This window comes from Emydura macquarii, unplaced genomic scaffold, assembly GCF_026122565.2.
Source record: "Emydura macquarii macquarii isolate MOO-44397 ecotype Brisbane River unplaced genomic scaffold, CSIRO-AGI_Emac_v2 contig_1790, whole genome shotgun sequence".
In the NCBI taxonomy this organism is placed as follows: Eukaryota; Metazoa; Chordata; order Testudines; family Chelidae; genus Emydura; species Emydura macquarii.
The window spans coordinates 19848750-19873557 of record NW_027131927.1 but is presented as its reverse complement, the minus strand read 5'-3'; the positions used below and the strand labels follow the sequence as shown (position 1 = coordinate 19873557).

Here is a 24808-nt window from a genome sequence, read left to right as displayed (position 1 = left end):
GGGGGGGAGGGGAGGAATGGGACATTTTGAGAAGTGTATTCTTTATGTGTACAACAGATGGAGGCCCTGTTCTTGTTTCCTCTGCCGCCACCTCTTCTTCTTGGAGAACCTGTTCTCCTCCGCAACCTCTGCCTTTTCCTTCTTGGGGAACCTGTTCTTGTTACCCCACCTCCTCCTTCTTGTTGAATCATCTCCACTTTGGTCTTAGCAAAGGATATACCCTCTGTTCATAAATCAGTACTTGATTGTCTTTTGGTTAAGTCATCGGCCTGGGACTCAGGAGATCTGGATTAAATTGCCAGTTCACCACACATTCCGTGTGACTCTGGGCAAGTGACTCAGAGTGGGTCTACACACAGTTTTTGTACCACTATAATACCACCAATAACAGTTAAAGAAGCATTATCCCTAGTGTGGATGCAGTTATCCTGGTATAAATGAATGGGGATAAGCTCTACTGATATAAGCACCTTTATGCTAATAAAACTGCGTCCACATTAGGGAATTGTATCACTTTAGTTATTATTAGTTTCTAAATAGACAGTTCTTGTGGTACAAAAACTGTGTGTAGATAAGCCCTTAATCTTTGTGTGCCTCAATACCATGTCTATATGGGGATAATAATAATACTTCCTTCTCCCACCCTTTGTGTGCCCTGTCTATAGACTGTAAGCACTTCAAGGCAGAAACTATTTCTATGTGCATGTACAGCACCTTGCACAGTGAGGTGCAAATATCAGCTGGGGCCTATGCTAATGCAACTCAAACAATAGTAATGGGTACTTACTATTAAATTCTGGAATTAGGTCTTGGCCTGTGCTTACAAAATAACACCTCTATTAAAAATTGAAGTATCTTTATTTCATTTTCTTTGGCTTGGCTAAACCTCATATAGAAACAAATCTATAGTGTGTGGGGCACAGGTAGTAATTTAGGGACAGAGAGAGGTTGCTCTCAAATACTTTACTGAATGACCTTTGCCCTTCAGGTTACTTCACCCATGTTTACATTTTGGCAGAATAAACCAGTTTTGGGTACTTGTTATGGATTTTATTAAGAATATGCAAGTAAATATAAAACTAAACAGACATATCCCTGAACTATTTAAGAATAAAACAAAATTATTCAATCAAATGACATTAAAATTGAATCAATAAAACAGGTTCAAATTATCCAATAAATAAATCAATACAGTGAGTAATTAAGTAAAATTATGAGACTGACACAAGAATAATTACTTCTATTAATTCTGCAATTGGGAGAATTTCAGGAAGAGCTAGTTTCCTCACAATCTAAGACCCCGGCCAGTGTTCCAACCAGCATAGTACATCAATCTAACTGATGAAGGACATGAGTGTCCATAGGACATAAATGTCCATTCTGGTCTTAGATCTTTGCCAAATGAAATCATCTAAAGTAAATGGCAATTCCATCTTGGTCTACATTAAGAAAGTACAACTGTTAGAGTGCTTCTCAGAAATGCCACTTTTATACATCCTTCATAAATTCCACTGTTCCATGCTATGTTTGCACCGTTCTAACTTTCTCCTTCATACAATAGCACAGAAGCCTTTCTACAGTCTTAATTACAGCAGTGAGTGAAGTCATACACAGTAGCAGCTTTCAATAACTACTTTTTAGCCTTGGAGAAGGTACTGACTAGTTGGATGACAAACTTGGGTTTTACTTTCAGAAAACCACTAAAGGTGCCATTTACACACAGACAGACAGACACAAATTCATAGATATCCAGGCCAGAAAGTACCATTGTGATCATCTAGTCAGACCCCCTGTATAACACAGGCCAGGAAACTCCCCCAAAATGATTGCTAGAGCACATATTTTAGAAAGACATTGGAGCATAGAGGTATCCCTCCTGTAAAAAAAAAGGTCAAAAACTTCATTTCTTGGGACCTTTAACTCCTGTGGTGGTTGTTAATGGGTACCAGATGATGGAAAAGGTCAGAGATCATAACACAGGGAAGTCTCAGTAAAAAACTGGTCAGGCAGGCATATCGCTGATGACTTTCACCTCTTTTTCCTCCAGATGGCCTATCCAGGAAAGGGGTGGGCATATCACTTTAGATGTTGTCGATGTCGGCTCTAGAGAGAATACTCCTAATTCCACGTGGTCTTCACTTTCATAGGGGTCATCTCTCACTTCCTCCACCTCATGAACCATCTCTGTAGCTTAAGGGCTAATTAGGGACCCAGAACACAGGATCACAAGTCAACATGTTCCAATTCTCTCGCAGTGGGTAGTCGTTAGGCCTTATCTCAGTGTGGAGAGTCCTAGCATGAATGTCCATTGCCTTGCAAAAATCCACTGGGTTTACCACAAACAAATGGTCTTCCAAAAGAACAAAAGACAGAATGTAAAGGGGTCTGCATTCTGTCTTGAGCAATGGCCATGGGGTTCCAGACTCAGCAAAAACTGATCTTTTATAAAAATAGCTAATAGCTTAATCAGCGTGTCCATCCACTCGCATCTTCTTATAACAATTATCTAAGTGATCTAAATTAGGTAACTGATACAGATAAAATCATAACTTGCCCTAATAACTTCCAACCCAAAGACATAAGTTATTTTTACAACTTTATCAGAATAATTTCAAATAGGGCCTTGATCCCTCACAACATTAATATTCCCAACATTACAATTTACAACAGACATAGTACTTCACCATGGTTTTTGCACCATGACTATAGAATTCTGCAGGGTTTTATTTTGTTTCCAAAAAGGACTCTCTATGAAGGTCAGCCTTCGTTTCAGAAACAATGGTATCAAATTATCTGGATATTTTGCTGCCTTAAGTGTACCATCTTTTAATACTCACTTTAGAATTGTCTGCCCTCTTTCAAAAGGAATAGGAGTCCATGAAATGAATGAGAGTCTGGAGGATGGGGAAGGAATAAATCATATGCAGTATGCATTGTGAGACATTCTTCATGATTGTAAATATCTTCTAATTTCACTAAAAAGAACTAGCTATCTTAAATTCACAAGCTTAAAGTATTCCATATTACAGTATCTCATAAAAATTACTTCTGCATAACATTACTTAACAGCATAAATAAAACTGATTTTGTGGAAATTGAATGCATGCACACACAATATGCCTTTTGTCTGAGTGAACTATTCTCAGTAGTGAACCATTTCATACTCCACAGCAGTTTCTCAACAACCAGTCCATGGACCGGCACTGGTCCCTGAACTTTCTAAGTTTCTAATACATGAAAGCTGAAAGAAGTAATTTCTGCTCAGTGTACAAAATATTTTTAGTAATTAGTTAGGTTGCTTCCTCCCCCCCCTTTTAGAGTCCGTATGGACTAGCGGATAGGGTAGTGGGATTATGACCCAAGAGACCTAAATTCAATTGCCAGCTCTGTCACTGATTGCTCTGTGACCCTGGGCATATCACTTCACTTCCCTATTCCTATCTTTTCCCTTCCACCTTTCATCGGTCTTGTCCATTCAGACTATTTCTCTTCTGGGCAGGGACTATCACATACTGTGTTTATACAGTAGGGCCTCAATTTCATATGGAGGTTCTAGGTGCTACTGTAGTACACATTATTTAGTGAAGCTAGACACAAATATCCTGGGAGTTCTTGGAATAAGTTTAATTTTGGTATTACTAAAAAGGTTACTATAAAATACGCATCAATACTTCTGCCTTTCTAGTGCCTCGGTTTGCAACTAACCACATTGCACTCCAAAAACATCCTGGTTAACATTTAATGTTGCCTCCCACACTTAAGGTTGCTAGGATACCAGCATCAGTATATACAAGAATTCAGTGGACACCACATTCCAGTGATCAGAGAGCATACAGTAGGTGACAGATATAACTGAATCAAATAACAGAAAAAAGAGAACAATTCTATGTATGTTTTCTCCCTCTTCTGTCCATTGGTTGTTGCCAAAAGCAGTGGCTCATAGGTTAATATGTCACAGCTTCCCAAGTGCTATAAGAAATGGCGCTTACAACTGATTCTAACTTCTGCTAAAAATGAAGAAACAAAAAGGGCAAACATTTTTATTTGATATTTACAGATTGTTATAATTAATACTTACATTTGCATTACTTTAAACTAGAATACAGACATTTCTATAAGGATAGGTGATAGTGGATTAGCTTGTCAACTCTCCAGAATTTGGTCCAACTCCTAATTCAGTCAACGTTTAAAGTAATTTGGTTGTTGTAGCCTAGTAGATGAGAGTCTACATCTTCAAACACGCCACATAATTAGACACACTATTTTTGCCAGTAATGTCAGCCACTCACTTTCATGATCAAATTAACCCAGGTTTTAATATTCATATCTTTGTCAAATTTTTGGTGGCAAAAAAAAGATTGCTTAAGAAAAAAGTATTGTGCCAGTAAAGTATCACTGGATTTTATCTTCAATCCAAGACCATATATATTCACCTACTGATAGAGAATCTATTGATGTCAATGGAAAGACTCACTTTGATTTGAGGGGGCAATGGACCAGGCTGCAGGGTCAATCTAGTCTAGTATCCTGTCTCTGACAGTGGCTAGATACCTCAGAGGAAGGATGTGGGATTATCTGTCTCCTATGTTAGGCTTCATCCTGATCTCTAATATTTAGAGATTGCTTTAGCATAAAGTTTAATATCCCTTCCAAAATTTTTGTCATCAATAACTCTAGATTTCTGGATAGCCATATAAATATCCAGTTTCCATTCTGAATCATGTCAAGTTCTTAGCCTCAGTTTTCTTGATCTGAGCTTTGATGACATGAGAAAACACAATGACAAATTAGTCGTACTGCACAGAAGATGAATGCCACCTACTGGTTATATTCAGTGAATTTATAATGCTTTGGTACAGTATTTCTTTTTAACACAGTAAAGTGGAGTAAAATTATTTTTGGACCACTAGTTTAAGCTTCATGAGTTTTTATGTGGCAGTCTCAAAGCTTTTATTCAAAAAGTATGCTGGAGAGAAAAAAGGGATGTAATTATAGCCCACATTTACCATATTAATCATATCAAATCTGAGGTAACTATAATGATCAATTTTGAATTACAGTGATTAATAGTAACTGCTAGTTGGTGCAAAAAAGCTTTCAATGTCATCGATTTAATTACTTATATAACCATTACAGCTGGTAAAAAAAGTTAGACACTAATTCTACAAAAAATTCCAAAGTTGTTTGCAGTTTAAAGGTTTGAAACCTGACCTATTTTTTTAATTTTCTAAGAAACTACCAATTTTTAATTTACTGATAGATCAATTTCCTTTTACATACCTTTTTTTTTTTTTTTTTTTAAACATAAAAAAGCCATTTCTCAATTAAAAACCTTTCAGCCGACTCCAATAATCATTTCTGTTGGCCAAGAACTGAAAGGTCATGCAGAAGAGACCAGAAAGTCACTGAGTTTCCTTTACATTGTTCTGGGCAGGGGCTGAGGGCCTCAAGACGTCCTGATGTACCCAGGGAAATACTACAAAACTCAGTGCACATATGCAGGAGGTCTGGGCCCACCATTCCCATAGCAATACCGTTCCCAGCTATTCCTTGTTCCCTACTCATACATATCCTTCAATCCCCGAGGTGTTACTGAGTATGTGGGGGAAACCTATGAAAGAATGCTCACAGTCATTCTTAGGTAAGGAAATCCCTGCTAGCAAGCAGATGATCTCATGAACAGCACTCCTCCACAGGCTTCACTGTGCTCAGCCACTCATTCAGGCAGGGCTTTTATAGCGTCAGATGGAAGGCGGGGGGATAGGCTTCTCTGGCTATGTCTGCACTGCATTTAGATACCTGCTGCTGGCCCGTGCCAGCTGACTCAGGCTCCTGGGGCTTGGGCTAGAGGATGTTTAACTGTGGTATAGATGTTTGGGCTCAGGCTACAGCCTGAGCTCTGGTACCCTACACCATCTCGCAGGGTCCTAGCACCCAAGCTCCAGGATGAACATCTACACCACAATTAAACAGCCCCTTAGCCTGAGCCCCTGGAGCCCAAATCAGTTGGCATGGGCCAGCCATGGGTTTTTAATTGTAGTGTAGACAGACCCTCAGATACAAACTCCCATTTCAATTGATCTATTTTGTCAGAACTTCTGTAATTTTCCAGACTAGCACAAGAAATTTCTGCAAGTGAAATAAACATGAAGATTTTTAAACTAATATTATAGCACTACTCAGATTAAGAGCTCAAACAGCTATTATGGCTAAAAGCCAGTTGAAGGAATAAAGAATTCAAAACACACACTATAATTGGCGTATTTACTAATGTATATAAAACACATCAGCAGTTTTATCCATTGCTGAAGTAGTTTAACAGTTTTTGAACTGAGAAACAAGATATTTATGTATATCCATGTGATCTCTCTCCCTTTAACAGAATGTCTTAATCTTAACAAAAGATAAGTACTTATCCAAGAGACCAGCCTTCATTCAGAGGCCCATGTATCACAGGAGTGCAGAAGTAAGCTTGTACCACCTCAGCAATCCACCCCTCCTGTAAACATAACGTGCAGAGCAGAATGAAATTTCCAGAAAATTTCAGGAGTAACGCCCACTGACTGCAGTGGAGTCATTCCATTTTTATATCGCTGTTATGAAGAGTGGAATTTGACTCATTTCTGTCTAGTCAATGTCCATCTATCACTCACAAGAGGAACTAATGCAACTCACGTGCATTAAAGCACACACAGGACCCAATCCTGCAAAATGCCAAGTACTCTTCTCCCATCGGTTTCAACTGGAATAGAAGATGCTCCTTGAAGAACTGGGCCCATCATTCCCATTAGTAATAATGGGGAATTACAGATACATAATTAAGAGAATATTGCCCTGGAAGGTTATACAATAATGATAGGAACTTACAATAAAGTAAATTTTGGTTAAATTACTGTACAATATGCAACAAACTTAACTTAATGAAAACTTTCACCTGCAAATGAAAGAAATGTAAGGTGGCTCAAACTCTTAAGGTACCTTTGATACTGCAGGAATTAAAAATGAAATCTCAGACATGATATTTTTATGTATTTGTTCTTTAAAAAAAGATGAAATCAGGACTACATCACTAGTTTCTGAGAGTGATAAAACAAATTCATATTTTTTAATACTCAGACCAACATATATTCTCCTCCTGGTGATTCTTGAACATAAAATGCTAAGAGAATTTGCAGTATAATACATTGGTAGGCTATTTTGGATCTTCTGTTTCTTTAACATCTTCTTTTTCCACTTCCTGTACTTGAGGGAGAAAACGCTCGAGATTTAGCTGTAAACCTTCACTCGTTGAACTTCGAATAATCAAACGCTGTACAAATGGGCCTAAAAAACAAAACAAAACTTCTGCATTATTTTGATTTTTGATAGCCTGCTGGCTGACTTATGATGTATGCTCTCTCTCTCTCTCTCACTCACACTCACACTCACACACACACACACACACACACTCACACTCACTCACTCACTCACTCACACACACACACACACACACACACACACACACACACACACAAGGGATGTCTTGACACTACTTTGTTTATTTTTCAACCACAATGTTGTCAGTTTATTCTGGTGCCAATATTATGCTTTCAACTGTATACACAGACATGGAATCACAGAAATGTAGAGCTAGCAGGGAACTTGAAAGGTCATCTAGTCCAGCCCCCTGAGTTGAGCCAGGATCAAATATATCCTAGACCAGTATTTCTAAACAACCAGTCTGCAGACAGGTGCCAGTCCATGAGATCTCCCTGACACAGTTTAGAAAGGCAGCAAGCCATTCCCTAGCATCAAAAAGGTTGAGAAGCACAATCCTTGACAGACGTTTGTCTAACCTGGTCTTTAAAACCTCCAATGATAGGGATCCCACAATCTTCCTTGGAAGCCTATTCCAGCGCATGCATTCTTTCTTCCTTTCTCTCAATTCATTAAAAATTTTAAATTAAAAAAAAACAAAAAACATTCTGGCCAGGTAGAGGCCCCATCTGCTTTCCAGGATGGTAGGAACTTGCTCAAATGTGCAGTGTGGAGTAACAAGACAGGGCTCCAGCATAAAAGTTCAATCAGACTGAAGAAATATGTTAGACCTCCAAAAAGTTATGCATCTCGCAGAACTCTCCTTCACATTTGAGTAGAAGGAAAATAAAGATCAGCAATCCTGCGGTCAACCTCCATGTTACATGGTCTATATTTCTGCTCAACAGAAATATGGTCCAGCTCAGCATTACCATAGATAGACTCCGCTTGACAGTGAGAGGGAGGTAAAGCATCTGGCGAGCACAGCTACCACAGCTGGGAGATGAAAGGGCAAGAGGGGTAGACAGGGAAGTCTGTCCCATCCTGGATGCCCCTTCAAAAAGCACAAAAGGAATGAGGTTCAACAGCAATGGAGAGTTTGGTGAGGGGTCGGGAAGCCCCACTCCTATGAAAAGAAGAGAGAGCAGGCTTCTGCTTGGTTATATGGGTTCTTAAGCTTCCCTCATCACCATAGTATTAGTGCTATCCAGAAGTACATTGAGAGATGTGACCAACACCTGTCACATACAAGTCTCACTCTCTCTCATCCTCTCCCAGGGGGAAGTGCATGCTGTGTAGTGTTTTTATTGTGCTTTTAAATAAGTACAATGTGCTCGGTGTTTATATTAACTAAGGTAAGGTTGAAAAAGTGCACCTTGCACTAGGAGAAGGTGGTGGTGAGGTTGTCATGGTTTCAAATTCCTATTTAGGGTAAGAAGGGAAAAGCCGAGATGTGGTCAGGAACGGGGGCTTAATTTCCATTTGATGTGGGAGGTTAGGAATCAGGGAGGGAAATATCAAAGGGAGAAATGACAAATTTGATAGCACCAAATGTATGGTTGGTGCTAAAAAATGCAAGGAATAGAATAAAGCATTGAAAATAGACTGACTAAGGAATTCAAATGGAATAATGAACTGAAATACAATAAATAAGGCAAATAATGTAATAAATGCAATGCAAACTTCAAGGGTGCTGCAAACAAACACAATATTGTCCTACTCCCAACATAATCACCATACTCACCTTTGTTATCATTATTCCTTTGTAGCTCTGTTTGTGATGATTTAAAATTTCTCATTTAGAACAGTTAATACTCCTGCCCTCCCCCCGCAATGCTAAGTGCAGCTCAATATTAATATACCACTTAGCTGTCTGCAGGAAAGCTGGCGTTTCTTTGAATTTTTATTAGGTATATCAGGCAAGAAAAACTGTATAGAAAAATAACCCTAGATTTCATATTTTTGTCTCCAGGGATATGGAACACAGCAGAATTAATTTTCTCCATCTACAGAAGCTCATAAATTAGTCATTTATATTCTAAACATTCATTAATGGAAAAACACCAACAACTTCCCCATTCCAGACTCCCAGTATTGAATGGAGAGTGAGCCTTTCTACAAAAGGAACCAAAGAAAAGCCAAATCAGTCCACTAGGTTTTCTTTGGGAGCACATATGAATACAAATTATTTTATGTCGCAACCTATGAATCCGCATGATTAATCTAGTGAATATTTTTAGTTTTTCATAAGGAGAGCTATACACTAAGCACACACTTTCAGTGACATAGCTATGTGGTTATGTGCACACATGGTAAAGAAAACATCCTATAACTTTTGGTTGTTATAGATTGTGCACAGGGCGTCTTGAGGGGAATGGAAAACAGCAAACTAGCAGCGACTACTTAGTCAGAATGGTAGATTTTGGACATCATCCTTCAGTTGTTACCTAGGTTAAAGTTTGCCTTCTAGGTAGGTAAAATAAATGTATCCCTTTGTGGTAACTACCACACACAAAAATCACAAGAGTAAGTCACTGAGGAGCAAAACTGACTCTTCCTCAACACTGATCCACTCCAGCAGCTTATATCCACTTCATTAGATTGGTATAGTTATCAGAAAACCCTGGGAAGGCAGGTTACTCCACTTCTACTGTTTCTGCTGATTACTAATCTTTAGGTGATCCAATCAGCCACATATTTTCTAAAACACTAAACTCTTAAAAAAGGCTTTCTCTGTAGGAAAGGGAAAAGTTTTACAATCCTGCTAGGAATTTCAAGCACCACAGGTAACATGCAACAACAGTGAAATGCGAGCACAAGTGTTGTGTGATGTGGTGAGTATTTTCTAAGAAAGGTACAGTGTGAAGAATCACCTTGATTGTGTTAAGAAATATAAACGTTAAAAATAAAAACAAGGTAATATTTAACATTAGATAAGAGTGTACTGCATATTCTGTGTAAAACAACTAAACATCAGGCTATTTCTTCTAAAACTATTGTGTTCATTAACCACTCCTGCCCCACCAGTCCTGCAGAAGATATTCACTGAGTTTACTTTATGATGAAGTCAACAATGAAAAGAGCATGCTGCAGGATCCACATTCATTGTTAGGATTATAAATTAAAAACACTGAGCAGAGCCAATTCTTCTCTGAAGCCTGTAGGAATTACATGAACTGGATCTTTATTCAACTCATCCTATTGCTTAGGAAGTTAACAGAAAAGAAACTGACAAATCTGCAACATCAACAGCAAAAACATGGCTGGTGACAGTTCTTTATTCTAAGCTGGTGGCTGATGTGTGACCCCAGATCCTCCGATGATGTGAAGCCACTTTGGGTAGAACCACCGATAAATACTGGCCCTGGAGTCCATATATGCAACCCCCACGGAGGCTCCCAACAGTGCAAGAGGGATCCATCAGTGGTGCAGAAATGACGCAGAGACATGGAAAGATTTTCTTCTTGCTTATTCTTTCCTAAAATTGTAGCCTGGCAACCGCCACATCCTGACCAAACTCCACTGTGTCTTATGTAATAGTCTCTCCTGCAGGCTATGGTCATCTTATTTTCTAACCTATGCTGTCCTTTAGCATTGCTGTGCACTAAAGTCCTGATTCAGCAAGGCATATATTAATAGTGCTTTTGTAGTCAATGGGACCACTTGTGCTTAAAGTTAGGCATAAGTTCAAGTAATTTGCAGAATCAGGGCTCAAGAGCTGCCTCCATCCCAATGGTAAGTGAAGTAGTGTGTGTTTGTAGAGTGTTTAACAATAGTCAGTGATGAAGAGCACTTTCTTATTACTTAACTGAAGTTAAAGCAAATTACATAAAGAGCCTAAAGGAAAAGCTACTTACCATAGCTCAATGGCCTGTACGTACAGACATCCTTAATAATTGCATCCAGATTGGCAATTATCTGTTCATTAGGCATATCCAGCTGAAAGAGGTTAATGCAAAGTTAATTATGCAGAAACAGAAGTGCTGATGGATTAATAAAATTAAAAGTTGGTTGGGCAAATATTTAATTGGGGTTTTGGGTATTTGTATTTAAAAAAAATTCCTTCAGTTTAAGATGTCAAGTAATAGAAATTCTATTAGTAACATTAGCAAGAAGATACTCTGCGGTGAAGAAAAACATTTTCTGTGTGGTTGTATGTAAACCAAACTTAGCTGCATATACATCTGGCACCACAGTCACACGTAGATATCCATATTCTCAAATGGTAAAGCAGGATGCTCAAAACAGGCACAATCACTTTGATGAAAACAATGTCAAACCATTTTCAAACCTCTTTCATTGAAGCAACTGAGCATGATTTCAGATCTATTTTCTAAAGCAATATTTTTTATATACGTTCACTGGAGTTAGAGATGTCTGTTTAGGAGCAATCCTACATTGGCAGGAAGAAGACGTAGCAGCATATTTTCTATCATTTTTCCCAACTGTAGTTTTAAGTGCCTTATGAGACGAGGTTTCCACCACTCTACTTTGGAGATTATTCCACATTTACTATATCTCACTCGCTCCATGTTCAGCCCAAATATTTTCTCAATTTTATGCCGTCACTTGTAGATTCTAGCTATAACCATCCACCCTGATTTCTGTCCATCGGTGGCATTTCCACCCTTCGAACAGTTGTAAATGTGTATCTCCATTTGCTACCTCTAAGGCCCTCATTCAGCAGAGCACGTAAGTAACTCCAAGCACACAAGTAGCCCTAAAATCAATGGGACTATTTACATTCTTAAATGCTTTGCTGTATCAAGGCCTTAACTAGGTAAAGATTTAGCTCTTTTAATCTTTCCTCAAATCAATCCCACCAAACCCTAATTATTGGTGTTCTTGTCTGAACTTCCTCTAATTTGTCAATAAAATAATGAGATACCCCAAATTGAACACATTATTACAGATGTAGTTACATCAAAGCCAGAGAAAGAGAGAGAGAGAGAAATGAAAACTATTTATTACCTCTAGCTCTGGGATGCCTCAATATATGCTGTCCAAAATTATAATCACATTTTTGTTACAATAATGCCTTGCAGACTTGTAATTTAATTTGCTGTCCAATATCACCCACAGGTTTCAGCATTCATGTTTCCCAGATGCCTCCCTGCCACCGAGTAAGTTTTAGATTACTTTCCTGTAGGCTTATTGGTTGTACGTTTTGATGTTGAATCTCCTTATGTTATTTTCTGTCCATGTTTTTAATTTCTCGTTTTATTTATATTATTTCTCTGTCCTCAATGTAATTTGCAACTCCTCCCATTTTAGTTCAGGTGGATTTCACTAATGTGCTGTTTACTTCCTCTTCCATACAATTAATGATGACAATTAATAAGACAAGCTCTTTGGTACCCTACTGGACACATTTCCCCACTTTGATACATTAACCACTCTCTTATGCTCTTTTAGCAGGTATTCAGTGCAAAGGACAAATGTTTCTATGGTATCCAAGCCAATTTGTATTCATTTTTTTTAAGTAACACTTTAAAAACCAGCTAAATAATGCATTACGGCAGCAGTAAAGCAATAGTTATGAAAACTGCCATTACTGCAGTTTTGCATTTTATTCTGTTGGTAAACACTTGCTAGCAAAGCTAACAATTCAACACAAGAAGGGAATTCAATATAAGCACAGATTAAATAAGTGACAAGAAATTGTAAGGGTAACAATAAAAAACCTCATCACTTAAATGATATTTTAAGTACCTATTCATACATTGATGTTCAGAATTGAAATGATCCTTAATTACATTCTGAATAAGCTACTTTGTTTTAAACTTATTTTTATAAAACAAATGCAATCAGTAAGATATATTAGCATTAGCAGGTTGCTCTAAATACAATATCCTTTATAAGTCTTTCAATGGAAAGAAAGAGTAATAAAAAGAGGTAAAATACACCCGGAAACAGAAGCCAAAGAAAGTTGGAGGTGCTAGCAAATGGATTAGCAGGGAACTCAGTTACTTACACTAATAATTAATATTTAGCATTCAGAGAGAGCTTTTCATTTATAGTTCTCAAAGCACTTCAGAAAGGTGAGTAAGGATCTTCTGTATTTGATGCGCAGGAAAGCTCAGGTACAGAATGAAGTGACCTGCCCAAAGTCACACAACAAACCATGATAGATCTGAAAACAGGACCCAGGTTTCCTGACTTCCAATCCCCCCTGGGTCATGCTGTCCCAAACATGAATATGTCAAATGAAAATGACATTTTAAAAGCAAAGAACCCATATTTCATTTTAACATACTTCACATTATTTACATTCTCTTTGCTCTCAAATAAATGTTCATCTATCATAATGACATGCAATTGTCTTGTACAGTGTAAAGCCAAATCGTCGTTCATGCAGCACAGTGCACAATAGGTACACCATTTGATGTTTGGAGTTTATCATGTCACCTCATGTGGGATTATTAAGATCCTACCATAATTAATTAAGTTTCCTTAACTTTCCTTAACTGAAGAAAAATGCAAATACCCATAAGAATTAGCAAGAAAAAATACAGTAGTTTGCAGTTTAGTCACCCTGAAACAAACCCATAGTCTAATTTTAAAACAACTGTCAATTGGTGCTGAGAAACTAAGCAAAACCTCATGTTTTCCTCCACAAAAACATTAGAGAACTGTGGTAGCTACAGATACTATATATGATACAAATTAAGGTACTTGGAGGAGAGGAAGGTGATCAGGAACAGTCAACATGGATTCACCAAGGGCAAGTCATGCCTGACCAACCTGATTGCCTTCTATGAAGAGGTGACTGGTTCTGTGGATGTAGGGAAAGCGGTGGACTTTAGCAAAACTTTTGACACAGTCTCCCACAATATTCTTATCAGCAAGTTAAAGAAGTATGGGTTGGATGAATGGATTATAAAGTGGATAGAGAGCTGGCTAGATCATCGGGCTCAACGGGTAGTGATCAATGGCTCCATGTCTAGTTGGCAGCTGGTAACAAGCGGAGTGCCTCACAGGTGGGTCCTGGGGCCAGTTTTGTTCAACATCTTCATTAATGATCTGGAGGATGGGGTAGATTGCACCCTCAGCAAGTTTGCAGATGACACTAAGCTAGGGGGAGTGGTAGATACCCTGGAAGGTAGGGATAGGATACAGCGGGACCTAGACAAATTGGAGGATTGGGCCACAGGAAATCTGATGAGGTTCAACAAGGACAAGTGCAGAGTCCTACTCTTAGGATGGAAGAGTCCCATACAGACTGGGGACCGATGAGCTAGGCAGCAGTTCTGCAGAAAAGGACCTGGGGGTTATAGCGGATAAGAAGCTAAACATGAGTCAGCAGTGTGCCCTGTTTGCCAAGAAGGCTAATAGCATATTGGGCAGCATTAGTAGGAGCATTGCCAGCAGATCGAAGGACGTGATTATTCCCCTCTATTTGGCATTGGTGAGGCCGCATTTGGTGTATTATGTCCAGTTCTGGGCCCCCCACTACAAAAAAGATAAGTTGGAGAGAGTCCAGCGGAGGGCAACAAAAATGATTAGGGGGCTGAAGCACAAAACTTATGAGGGGAGATTGAGGAAACTAGGCTTGTTTGGTCTGCAAAAGAGAAGAATGAGGGGGGATTTGATAGCAGCCTTTAACTACCTGAAAGGGGGTTCCAGGGAGGATGGAGCTAGGCTGTTCTCAATGGTGGTAGAGGACAGAACAAGGAGCAATGGTCTCAGGTTGCAGTGGGGGAGGTCTAGGTTGGATATTAGGAAAACGTTTTTCAGTAGGAGGGTGGTGAAGCACTGGAATGGGTTACCTAGGGAGGTGGTGGAATCTCCATCTTTAGAGGTTTTTAAGCTGCGGCTTGACAAAGCCCTGGCCGGGATGATTTAACTGAGGTTGTTCCTGCTTTGATCAGGTGGTTGGACTAGATGACCTCCTGAGGTCCCTTCCAAACTCTAATATTCTATGAATCTATCTGATTAACAAATCCAGCAATTTCTGGTAATAATAACTCTTAGAGCCTCGTTACTATAGCTGATGAACCAAGATTAATTCTAGGACCTGTCTTGTTTTTCAATTGTGTTAGCTCAATAAGACTGAAATGCTCTGTTAAAGTGCAAGCTAACATATTGACGCACTCTTGAAGGGTACGTTATGACACTGCCAGTTGAGACAGCTTCAAATAAATCATCCTGAATCTCAATGGGGTTTTTTTAGATTGTGTTAACACCTTTTTTGTCCATCGACACAAACCCTTAATAAAACCATATTTTACTGATTCTTGCTTAAGATGCATCAGTATCCCGCATCAGTAGACCACCAGTAGAAAAAGCCTAACTGTGCTATAGTTTACAAAACTATAGTACAGATTAGATAGGGGCTATACTATCCAATAGGTTAGTATTTAGGTTAATCTAAAAGAATACTCAGTACTATACTGATGTTTAGCATAGTACGTGTATACACTGTCTGCACATGCCAGGGACATTGATTTATTACTTTTTAGCATTATTCCCTAGAAAAGTGCATCACACAATCTCCCCAGCTGGTGCAGATAAGCCTCTCATGTGTCCAAATTCATTAATTACTTGCATCATGGGGGCAGACAATTTTATTTTCAAAACTTATCAGTCATAAAATGAATATCCAACCAAGTACCAGAGGATCTAAAACACTGTACATGAAAGCATAATTAATTTAATATTTTAATCTCAAATTTGTTTTCAAAATTAATTCACTTTCCAGATATGCAAATAGGAAATGTATAAAAAGGTGCCTTGTCTATTACATCACAAGCTTGAAATATTAGTTAAAACAGTTTATGTCGTTCATACAACTGCATCAACAAGTGAATCACTGAATTTGCATTATATGGACTTAACCAGAAGACTATTCAAATACATCATACATATAGCTTCGAGGATATTGTAGGGGTATGGTGGGATGCAACAGCCAGGTGTCAGAATTATTAAGCATGGAGAAAAGAGAAGGCTCTAAGAAAAAGGATTTGATTGTTTCATCAGAAAGAGGGTGAGGAGTCATAGGCCAGGAAGGATAAGATTGGAAATGAGTCAAGAAGTCAATTAGGCACAGTGAAGTTGCTCCAGATGGTTGTGACAGCATGGAAGAATAGACACCACATACTGTAGAAAGACATGGTTGAACAAAGAGAGGAGTCCGATATTTGAAAGACTCAGAGGAAGAAGGAGCAAATATAGAATGAGATGAGAGATACCAGAGAGGATAGAGGACCCAACCAAGTCCATAGAAATAAATATTGTGAAGATTATTAGGGAAGGCTTTGTCCTTGATTCTGAAATGGCCAAGAAAATAGGAGCACCACTTCAAATTTTCCCTATTTTGTCATGCAAGGAAGATGAGCACAGAGAACAGATTTAGGTTTGATGAGCTGAGACTTAGATCATAAAAGCTCATGGAAAAAGCAGACAATGAAATATCAATAAATTCACTAAAAATAGAGTAATTGTTTATATGTTTGTTTTTACTATGTATACAAATATTAGCAAGATTTGACATACCAAGAAAACCACCTGATTTATTAAATTAAAGTACGCCCAAAGCAGAAAGTTTGAAATGCATTTAATTATGTCATCTGTACCATTTTTCCCGTCACTCATTTCCTGATTTGTCTGCATAATTCTGTAACAAACTGGAGTTAAAAAAGGCAAGTGGCCAGCTTTATAATAGATTTGTGCAGTGTTCAAGGGCGACCTAAAATAAATTAAGCACAGTTCCTGCACATAATAATGTACACACACAGCTATGTGTTTACTTTATTTTGCAGCTGAACGATACTAAATGTTATTATACAGTCACAATAGCTGTGCTAATGTAAAAGGTTGGAGGATGGCACTTACATCATGCACATACTTTCTAACCTTGTAAGTCTCTGAATTTATCAATCCTCTCTCCAATGACACATCCATGCCTGCACATTGAGTACCTAACAGCAGTCAAGACACCTCCCTATTATAACAGAGTAGGCATGCTATTAATACCAGCTTTTCTACGTGAGGGCAGCCAACAAAAAAAAATTGGATGTATTGAAACTGCACATTTAGACATCACAAGAGTGGCACTTTTGAGAAGTCAAATGTTACGTCTGTCCAGTTTGACACAGTGCAGATTTTTTTTTAATAGGTTTATTTAAAAAAAACTACAAAAAATTAAAGTGCAGAATTAAAATCCATAGTAGGTTAAGAAAAAGGAGTTAATGCACCCCATGTTATAAAATTAATATGTGTTAGGATACTTTATTAAGGTAGACTGTCTAACCATTGTCTCAAATCCTCTTCATTTTTCTTATTACTAAATTGCTGTTCCAACTCATAAGGGAATATAATCATCAGAGTCATATGCTATTTTCCTATTGATATTGCACGCTCCCCTGATGCAATATTCTGTTGTGTTTGACACTTGGGTCTCATCTGAAACACATTTTATACATGATACAATTATGTAGATATAATTTTTCAGAAGTAACTAGTGAATTTTGGATGCTTAATTTGAGACACCTTAAAGGGGCCTGATTTTTCAGGGGATAGGTGGTTAGCACTTTCTGAATATCAGGACCTTAAAGGAGTCTCAAATTGGGAACCCAAAAATCATGAGTCACTTTTGAGAATTTAAGCCTGTATGTCTATTTGCCTTTTTTTTTTTTTTAAACCAATCTCCTAATGTGTAAAAGATTATTACCAAGGGGATTAGCAACGTACTCCACAAGACAGGCAAGTGATTTTACATTCTCCAACATTTTACATTCTCTTAAATAGCATACCTTTCTACATACCTCTTCTATAAATCACATAAAATGTTTTATAGAAAACACCTTCTCTAATAAAGAAGGCAGAATTTTTCGACACGCAGAAGAGCTTACAGTTTACAGAGGCATAACAGAGTACATAAAAATGCATTTGTTTTACATTACGGCTGAGGGAAGTACCTTCTGATTTTAATGGGACATGAGGAAAACAAACAGTTTTGCAACTGCTTCAAAGTCTATAGCACTTCATGAATGCATTCCAATTTTAGTGCTTTGTTAGCAAACAGGTTTTCCAAGTGTCCTTGGGGAGGAAAAGTTTGGATGTGCATACTATATAATTCAACATGAAACACTGTATCTTCACTTCAAATTTATTTTACAAACTTAAATGCTTGCAAGACTTCTGATTGGTAAAACCTACAGCAAAAAAAGTGTATTTCCTTCAGCTTTCTTGCACTGAGTGAAAATTTGCTAATTTGTTTCATTTATTAAACACTCCCTCAACAAAGTCTTTCGTTAGATAATAAAACTGACATCCCTCCTACAAATATCCATTTTGAGGTTTCCTATCCAAAGAAGCTACAATAAACTGTCTTGTCAGTGATCCACAAGCAAAACAACAAAAACACCCCCGACTCTCTAATCCTATTTAGTTAATTTATGTCACAATTTTACAGGTTCTGATGTAGTTTGTGGAGGATGTGGTTGGTAAATACGGGGTGCTTTTAGGAACACACAGTGATATGTTGCTATATGCATATGTAGAGCCCAGTCCTCTTTGGTGCTAAATTAAATGATACAACCCAACCAGAGTGGATTGATTCCTCCTCCCCCCCCAAACGTTTAAGACATAGCTATCATCTTACTTTTCATAGTTAATTCACAAGGTCAGTTCAATTACAGCCCCTCCACTTGAACAGCCCCTCCACTTCCAAAAGTGAAGGGGATTCAGATCCAGCAAACCCATTAGGGGTTTGGAGTGGAACATTGTCTCTCTTTTCCCTGAGCCCAAAACCCCTCTAGTCATGCTGACTACTCTAGTCAGTGTAATACTATTTTCTGTATTCCTCAAGGATCTGAACCACCCTTTAGGAAGATGGGAGGAAAAGGAGGGTCAAAAGCAGCAGCCTGTAGTAGCATACAGGAACATGGATTCTGCAGAAGCCAGACTGTCATGCAAGTGTTAGAGGAAGGCGGGAATCATTTCCAAGGTTCTGTTCCTCCACGGGTCACCCCAAAGGGTTAGATATACTACCTATTTCACTGGGGCTAAATACTGCTCTCCACAAACCTAATGGCAATGATGTGCGGAAACTGAGTTTCTTACCTTCTATCTGATTTCCCCCCACATGGGGGACAATTTGGCCCTTTACAAGTAATTTAAAGCAATAGCTAGCCTTACTCTGGGTGTTTTGTGCCACAATGGCATTCGTAGTTTTGTAGCCTTAGACAAAGTATAGACTGTATAGCCCACTTCCAGCCACTTGCTCAGCCAATGTAACAACAGTTTTCCCAGTGGAAGCCTCCATCTACATTTAAGCTAGCCAACACTGTAGCTGTAATTCACTCTCAGTGCAACTATACCATGAGAGCAATGATGGAAGCAGTCATGTCCTGCCATAGGTGCAGGGGACTGAACTAGATGATCTCTCCAGGTCCCCTCCAGTCCTATGATTCTGTATAAACACTAAGTACTCAAGTATTTTTAATCACTCAGAATATGATTATTATGCCAAACAGGATTATTCTGAGTTCTATTTACACTATAGCGTCTATTGTTGCTACCACACAGTGATGAATTGTGGTTAGAAAGTTTGCTAGAGTACACAGGCCTTTATTGTGATGCATCAATATTCTAACACATTTAATTCAATTTCATTTTGGTTCTTCCTTGCTTCAACATGCTCAAAAGACTGCAGGCATTTTAATTTCATCATATAATTTAACTTTGCTTTCAGAGTAACCATCTGTACTAGTTTACTTATTTTAACCCACATTTAAGCCTTTTGGCACTATGTGAGAGACATCATTGTTTTTTTTCATGAGAGAGTAATTAAACTTTAGTCTGATAAATGCAGTCAAGAGTTCTAGCTCAAAACTCCTTTAAGAATAAGACATATAGCAAGGGCCTAATACTGTAAAATGCTAGTGCCTTCACCTCCCACTGAAGTTAAATAATTTTAAAAGGCTCACTGTTTCTCTCATTTGGGGCTTGTCTACACATAGAATTCCATTTGAAGACAAGCTCTTATATTTGAGACCTGAAAGAAAGAACCGCTCAACCAGGTACTAAAATTCATTGTTAAGTCTATTCTTTTCATGTCTTACCAAAGACAATACAACATAACAAAATAAACCTGGACTTGTCTTACCAACACTCATAAAATGCAACGGCTAGGTTTTTACAAGCTCATAAAACAAAATAGCTACTAGATTAATAAAAGAGCACTATCATTTCTGGCCTTAAGTCACGTTATTGTGGAAGGGAAAAAAAATGGTATGTGTTTGAAGTGGAAGCAGGGATCTCAGGTTTTCGAACTTAACTCTGTATTTCCTTTTATATGTTGGCTTTTATAACTGATGTCATTTACACTTTTATTTTTTATTTGTATTCATTTTTATTCAAATTTTCACAGTTTAGTTATAAACCAATGAAACCAGAAATCTGTAATGAAAACAGCAATAAGATCTTTAATCACATCAATGAAAATGATGCTGTTTATAATACATCCATTCTTTGGGACAGGCCATTTATAACATTCTGTTTCAAGAAAATTAAACTCTTGCAAAATATACTGTACAGAAACTGGCCCCCTATCCAAGACAACTCTCTGGCAGTTCTTTCCATGGATGAAGGGAGACCCGAGTTAAGTTCCTTGTCTCATTCACTAGGTCAGAAAGGCTGAGAATTTTGTGAATGCAGCAAACTCAGCTTTGGAGAAAGGGGAATGTTATGCATTTTACTCTGTTGGTAAGCACTTCCTAGTAAAGCTAACAATTCAATACAAGAAGGAAATTCAATGTAAGGGAGAGGGAAGGGGCGGGGCTGGGAGAGGGGAGCAGCCACCACATGGTGCTGCTGGGGGCCAGGAACAGCTCCTGGCCAGGGTGCTGGGCCCATGTCACGTGGGAGAGGGGTGGGGCCAAGGAGAAAGGGCAGGGCCAGGAGGGGGGCATGAAGACTTGGCACGCCACTTGTGAAAGGTTGCCGACCCCTGAGTTATGTTATGAAGGGCTGCACATAATTGTAATGCCTCTGGACTCAGCGGGCTGGTCAAAATATGTCGGCCCATGGGCCATAGTTTGGGGACCTCTGCTCTAGATTTTACTAACTGAATACAGGTGTCATCACTTCTCTGGCTTCTCTCAAACATATCAATTATTTATTAGATTGGACAACATCACAACTGTTGATTTGTGTGGGAGAGAGGCGTGACACCAAATCATAGATCAGAACAGATTGATGGCAAATTTAAGATAGTAACACTGCAACAAATGTTTTATACTTTGTTTGAGAAAGGACACCTTAGCTGAAAGGTGGCCTGGAAGTATTGTGTTGGTATTACGTGTGAGTACGGCAATGCAGCTCTACCCTTTGCTGCAGTTTGTAATTATGTTATCACTCAGAAGATTTAAATTTAACAGTTCTTTATTTAGTAATGAGCAAATATTTATGACATGATGGTAAAATTGCCAGCAAGCTTCCAGAGTCTTGTCTGAACTAGCTTTCCCACCAGTGGAGCTGCACTAGCATAAGCAACACTGGAATATGTTTTCAGAAAAAAAGCCTAGCATAGACAAGACCTCAGTGCTGCTCTATTAAGGGTCTGTGTTACACAGGGCGAGTCAGCAGAACGTACCCTTCTTTAAGCAGGATTCTAGCACCTGAGAATAGGAGGATTCAGGAGAAGAGCCCTGAATCTCGACGCAGTGTCCTAAATCTTGACATCCTTTTTACAGGGGAGATGCAACTTCCACAGCACTGTCTCTTTCCCAGCATTCAACTAATGGACCCTCTCCTGGAGCTGGATATGGAAGAAGTTCTGTGGGATTTCAGGGTACGGAGAGCAGAGGCCTGGGCACCAATCACAGTCTCCTGCTGATTGTTTGGACTTCCACACAGAAGTCTGGGTGAGAGTTACTTAGGTTTGGAGTTTCATGAATTGCTTTTGGATCCCCTCAACAGCTGCTGCTTAGCAGCCTCATGGGAACCCAGTCAATAGTGGCAAGGCTCATAAAGGAGCTCTGCAGCAATTGTGTGTCAAAGAAGAGAGGCCAAACAATGAGTCGTGTGGAGATCTCCGTATATTGGAGTTCACCCTTTCCTAAGGATCCATAGGGATTGGGGAGGACTCTGTTCCCTACAAACACCTAGAGTCCCAAATTCCTCACAGTTTTCAATTATCTCACTGTTACCTTGTCTTTCCCCAGTCTGTCTTCTGTATCCACCTGTTGTCTCTGGTCTTGTATTTAGATTGTAAGTTCTTTGGCTCATCTTTTTGTTGTGTGTTTGTACAGTACCTAGCACAATGAGGTTCTAATCAGGGTTGCTATGCACCACTACAATATAAGTAAGTTTCCCATGTCACTGACCCCTCTTTGAGAGTTCCTCTGGAGAAGGGGACAACCTGACTCATACTTTATACAAGATGTGGTACACTGTTCTGAGCATTAACCTAAGATTTTAGAAAACCCTGTTTACCATAAGGGAAATTTTCAACTTCTGTAAAATGTACAATATGTCTCATGAGGAAAATCTTCATGGAATTTCAGTTTCAAATTTCATTTTGCTGGCATCAGTACACAAAGCAAAGCAGAGTCAGACAGGACAGACAGCTAAGGGGAAAGAAACAAACAAAATGGGGTGAGGGAAGAAAGAGAGAATCTTAAGGAGAGAAAACAAGCATAAAACAGAAACACAGAACCCAAAGCAGGAAAGATAACAGACAAACAGATCAGGAGAGGAACATTGAAAAGGGAGAGGAAAATATGGAAGATTACAACACACTATAGTGAGAGAAATCAGGTTAAAAACCCACACAGTATTCAATGTACAGATGCACTATACAATGTGGCAGATACTATCCAAAAATAAAAATATTTTTTAAAATGTGGTCATATAGATAGGACTTTAAATGCAATAAGAAGCCTATACTACTTATTAAGGTACATGCAGCAAGTACTTCTGGATCTGCCGCTGCAAATAGGCAGAACATTTTTACACCAACAGAATACATCCTGTAGATTAAAACTAAGAAAAAGCAAAAGGATGAGTGAACCAGAAAGTCAACATGTGAATGATTATAAGCTTGTTCTACTGTAGTGGAACTGAAAAAGTTCAAGTGCAAAATCTTCACTGGCACTAGTACCGAAGCATTAGTGTTAAACACAGTTCCCAAAGAATCTGTCTGGAACCAAATGCTTTGTTTAGCATTATTGTCCATTACAATATGGTGGCAATTTGCCATGTATCACAGGGCTATTTCTGACAGCTTTCATTTCTCGGTGTGCTAGGCACAGCTTGCTTTCCTAATTTTTTAAATAGAAAAACTCTTATCTTAGCAGAGGTTTAATGATTTACAGGAACTGCTCTAACTTAAATTATTCAGTAGAACAATGTAATACACTATTTAGTTAATTGGCCAGTGAACAACATTCCTAAAAAGCTAAAAAACATGCAGGTTACCAAAGGAATACTGTATATCTTTCAGTAAATTATTAGCTACTGCTCTGAATAACAAAGGAAAGTGAATGAATTATTTGCTGAAAATTATTTGTCAAACATACCGTTGCTATTCTTGTCCGGATAAGATTCTCCTCCTCTACCATATACTCATGGCCTGCTTTAAAGAGTTCCAGCATTTTGGGAATGTCACGGCCCACAGAATCTAATTTGAAAACCAAAAAGTTTCAAAAAAAGTATTCGCAACCCTACATCTAGTACAACCAAAATGAGAGAGAAGTGTTTCCTCTGAAGGTAATCAAGACAAGAAACCCAGCATTCTCCTTGACATCTAGTACAGTCATCTGGAACCACACCTGCAAGATCCTGAGGGCAGGACCCCCACTGGACACATTCTATACATTTACGTCCATAAGTTAGACTGAGTTGTTTTAGGAGTCTATATACTTTTAACCATCAGTTAGTTCTTTAATATGATGCATTTTATCTGTGAGAAATTCTTTATATGATGCATTTTATCTGTGAGAAATATATTAAGATCATTCAAGATGAAAAGCTTTATAAACATGAAGTCTCTTGCAACACAGCCTAATTATACCAGACATCTGGTTTGGAAAATATATTTCCAAAGTGAAATTAAATAAGTAAACAGAAAAAGCAAGCCAAATTGTGATATTTTTAAAATATCACAAGATCATTAAAATATAGTTTGTAAACTGCAGTATTAGACATCTTATACAATTCAGCCAAGATGGTTACAACCATTCCCATTAGTAGCAAAATGCGAAAAAACAGTTAGCTCAGCTGCACGTACTTGTTTGGCTTATAATGTCACACGCTTGCCTGAAATGTAAACTATTTTACCCACTTTTTTATTGGCTGTAGCAGAAATCAGGTGTTGCTGAACTAGGAACTGAATAATCTCTTAAGGGCACAATATAAACTTCATGTGTTCTAATACGCATCTGACAAAGTCTGTTACAATATTTTTGAGAGGTTAGTAGTTTACTCCACATGTTTAAAGAGCACAGACACTGTCTGCTTGCTTGTAAATACATTGTGCAGACAGCTGGGGAGGGAAGAAAACGTT

At 38.4% G+C, this 24808-nt stretch overlaps 1 protein-coding gene across 2 annotated transcripts in view; it reads right to left on the bottom strand.

The window, feature by feature from the left end:
* Positions 1 to 4024: 4024 nt before the first annotated feature.
* MRPL1 (mitochondrial ribosomal protein L1) overlaps positions 4025 to 24808 on the bottom strand; it is a 31991-nt gene continuing 11207 nt past the window's right edge. For both annotated transcript variants that reach the window (XM_067557073.1, XM_067557074.1), the window contains exons 7-9: positions 23823 to 23923; positions 11154 to 11235; positions 4025 to 7323 (exon numbers count right to left, since the gene is read on the bottom strand). In XM_067557073.1, coding sequence (XP_067413174.1) covers positions 7193 to 7323; positions 11154 to 11235; positions 23823 to 23923 — 314 coding nt within the window. In that variant the 3' untranslated portion in view covers positions 4025 to 7192. The remainder of the gene's footprint in view (positions 7324 to 11153; positions 11236 to 23822; positions 23924 to 24808) is intronic.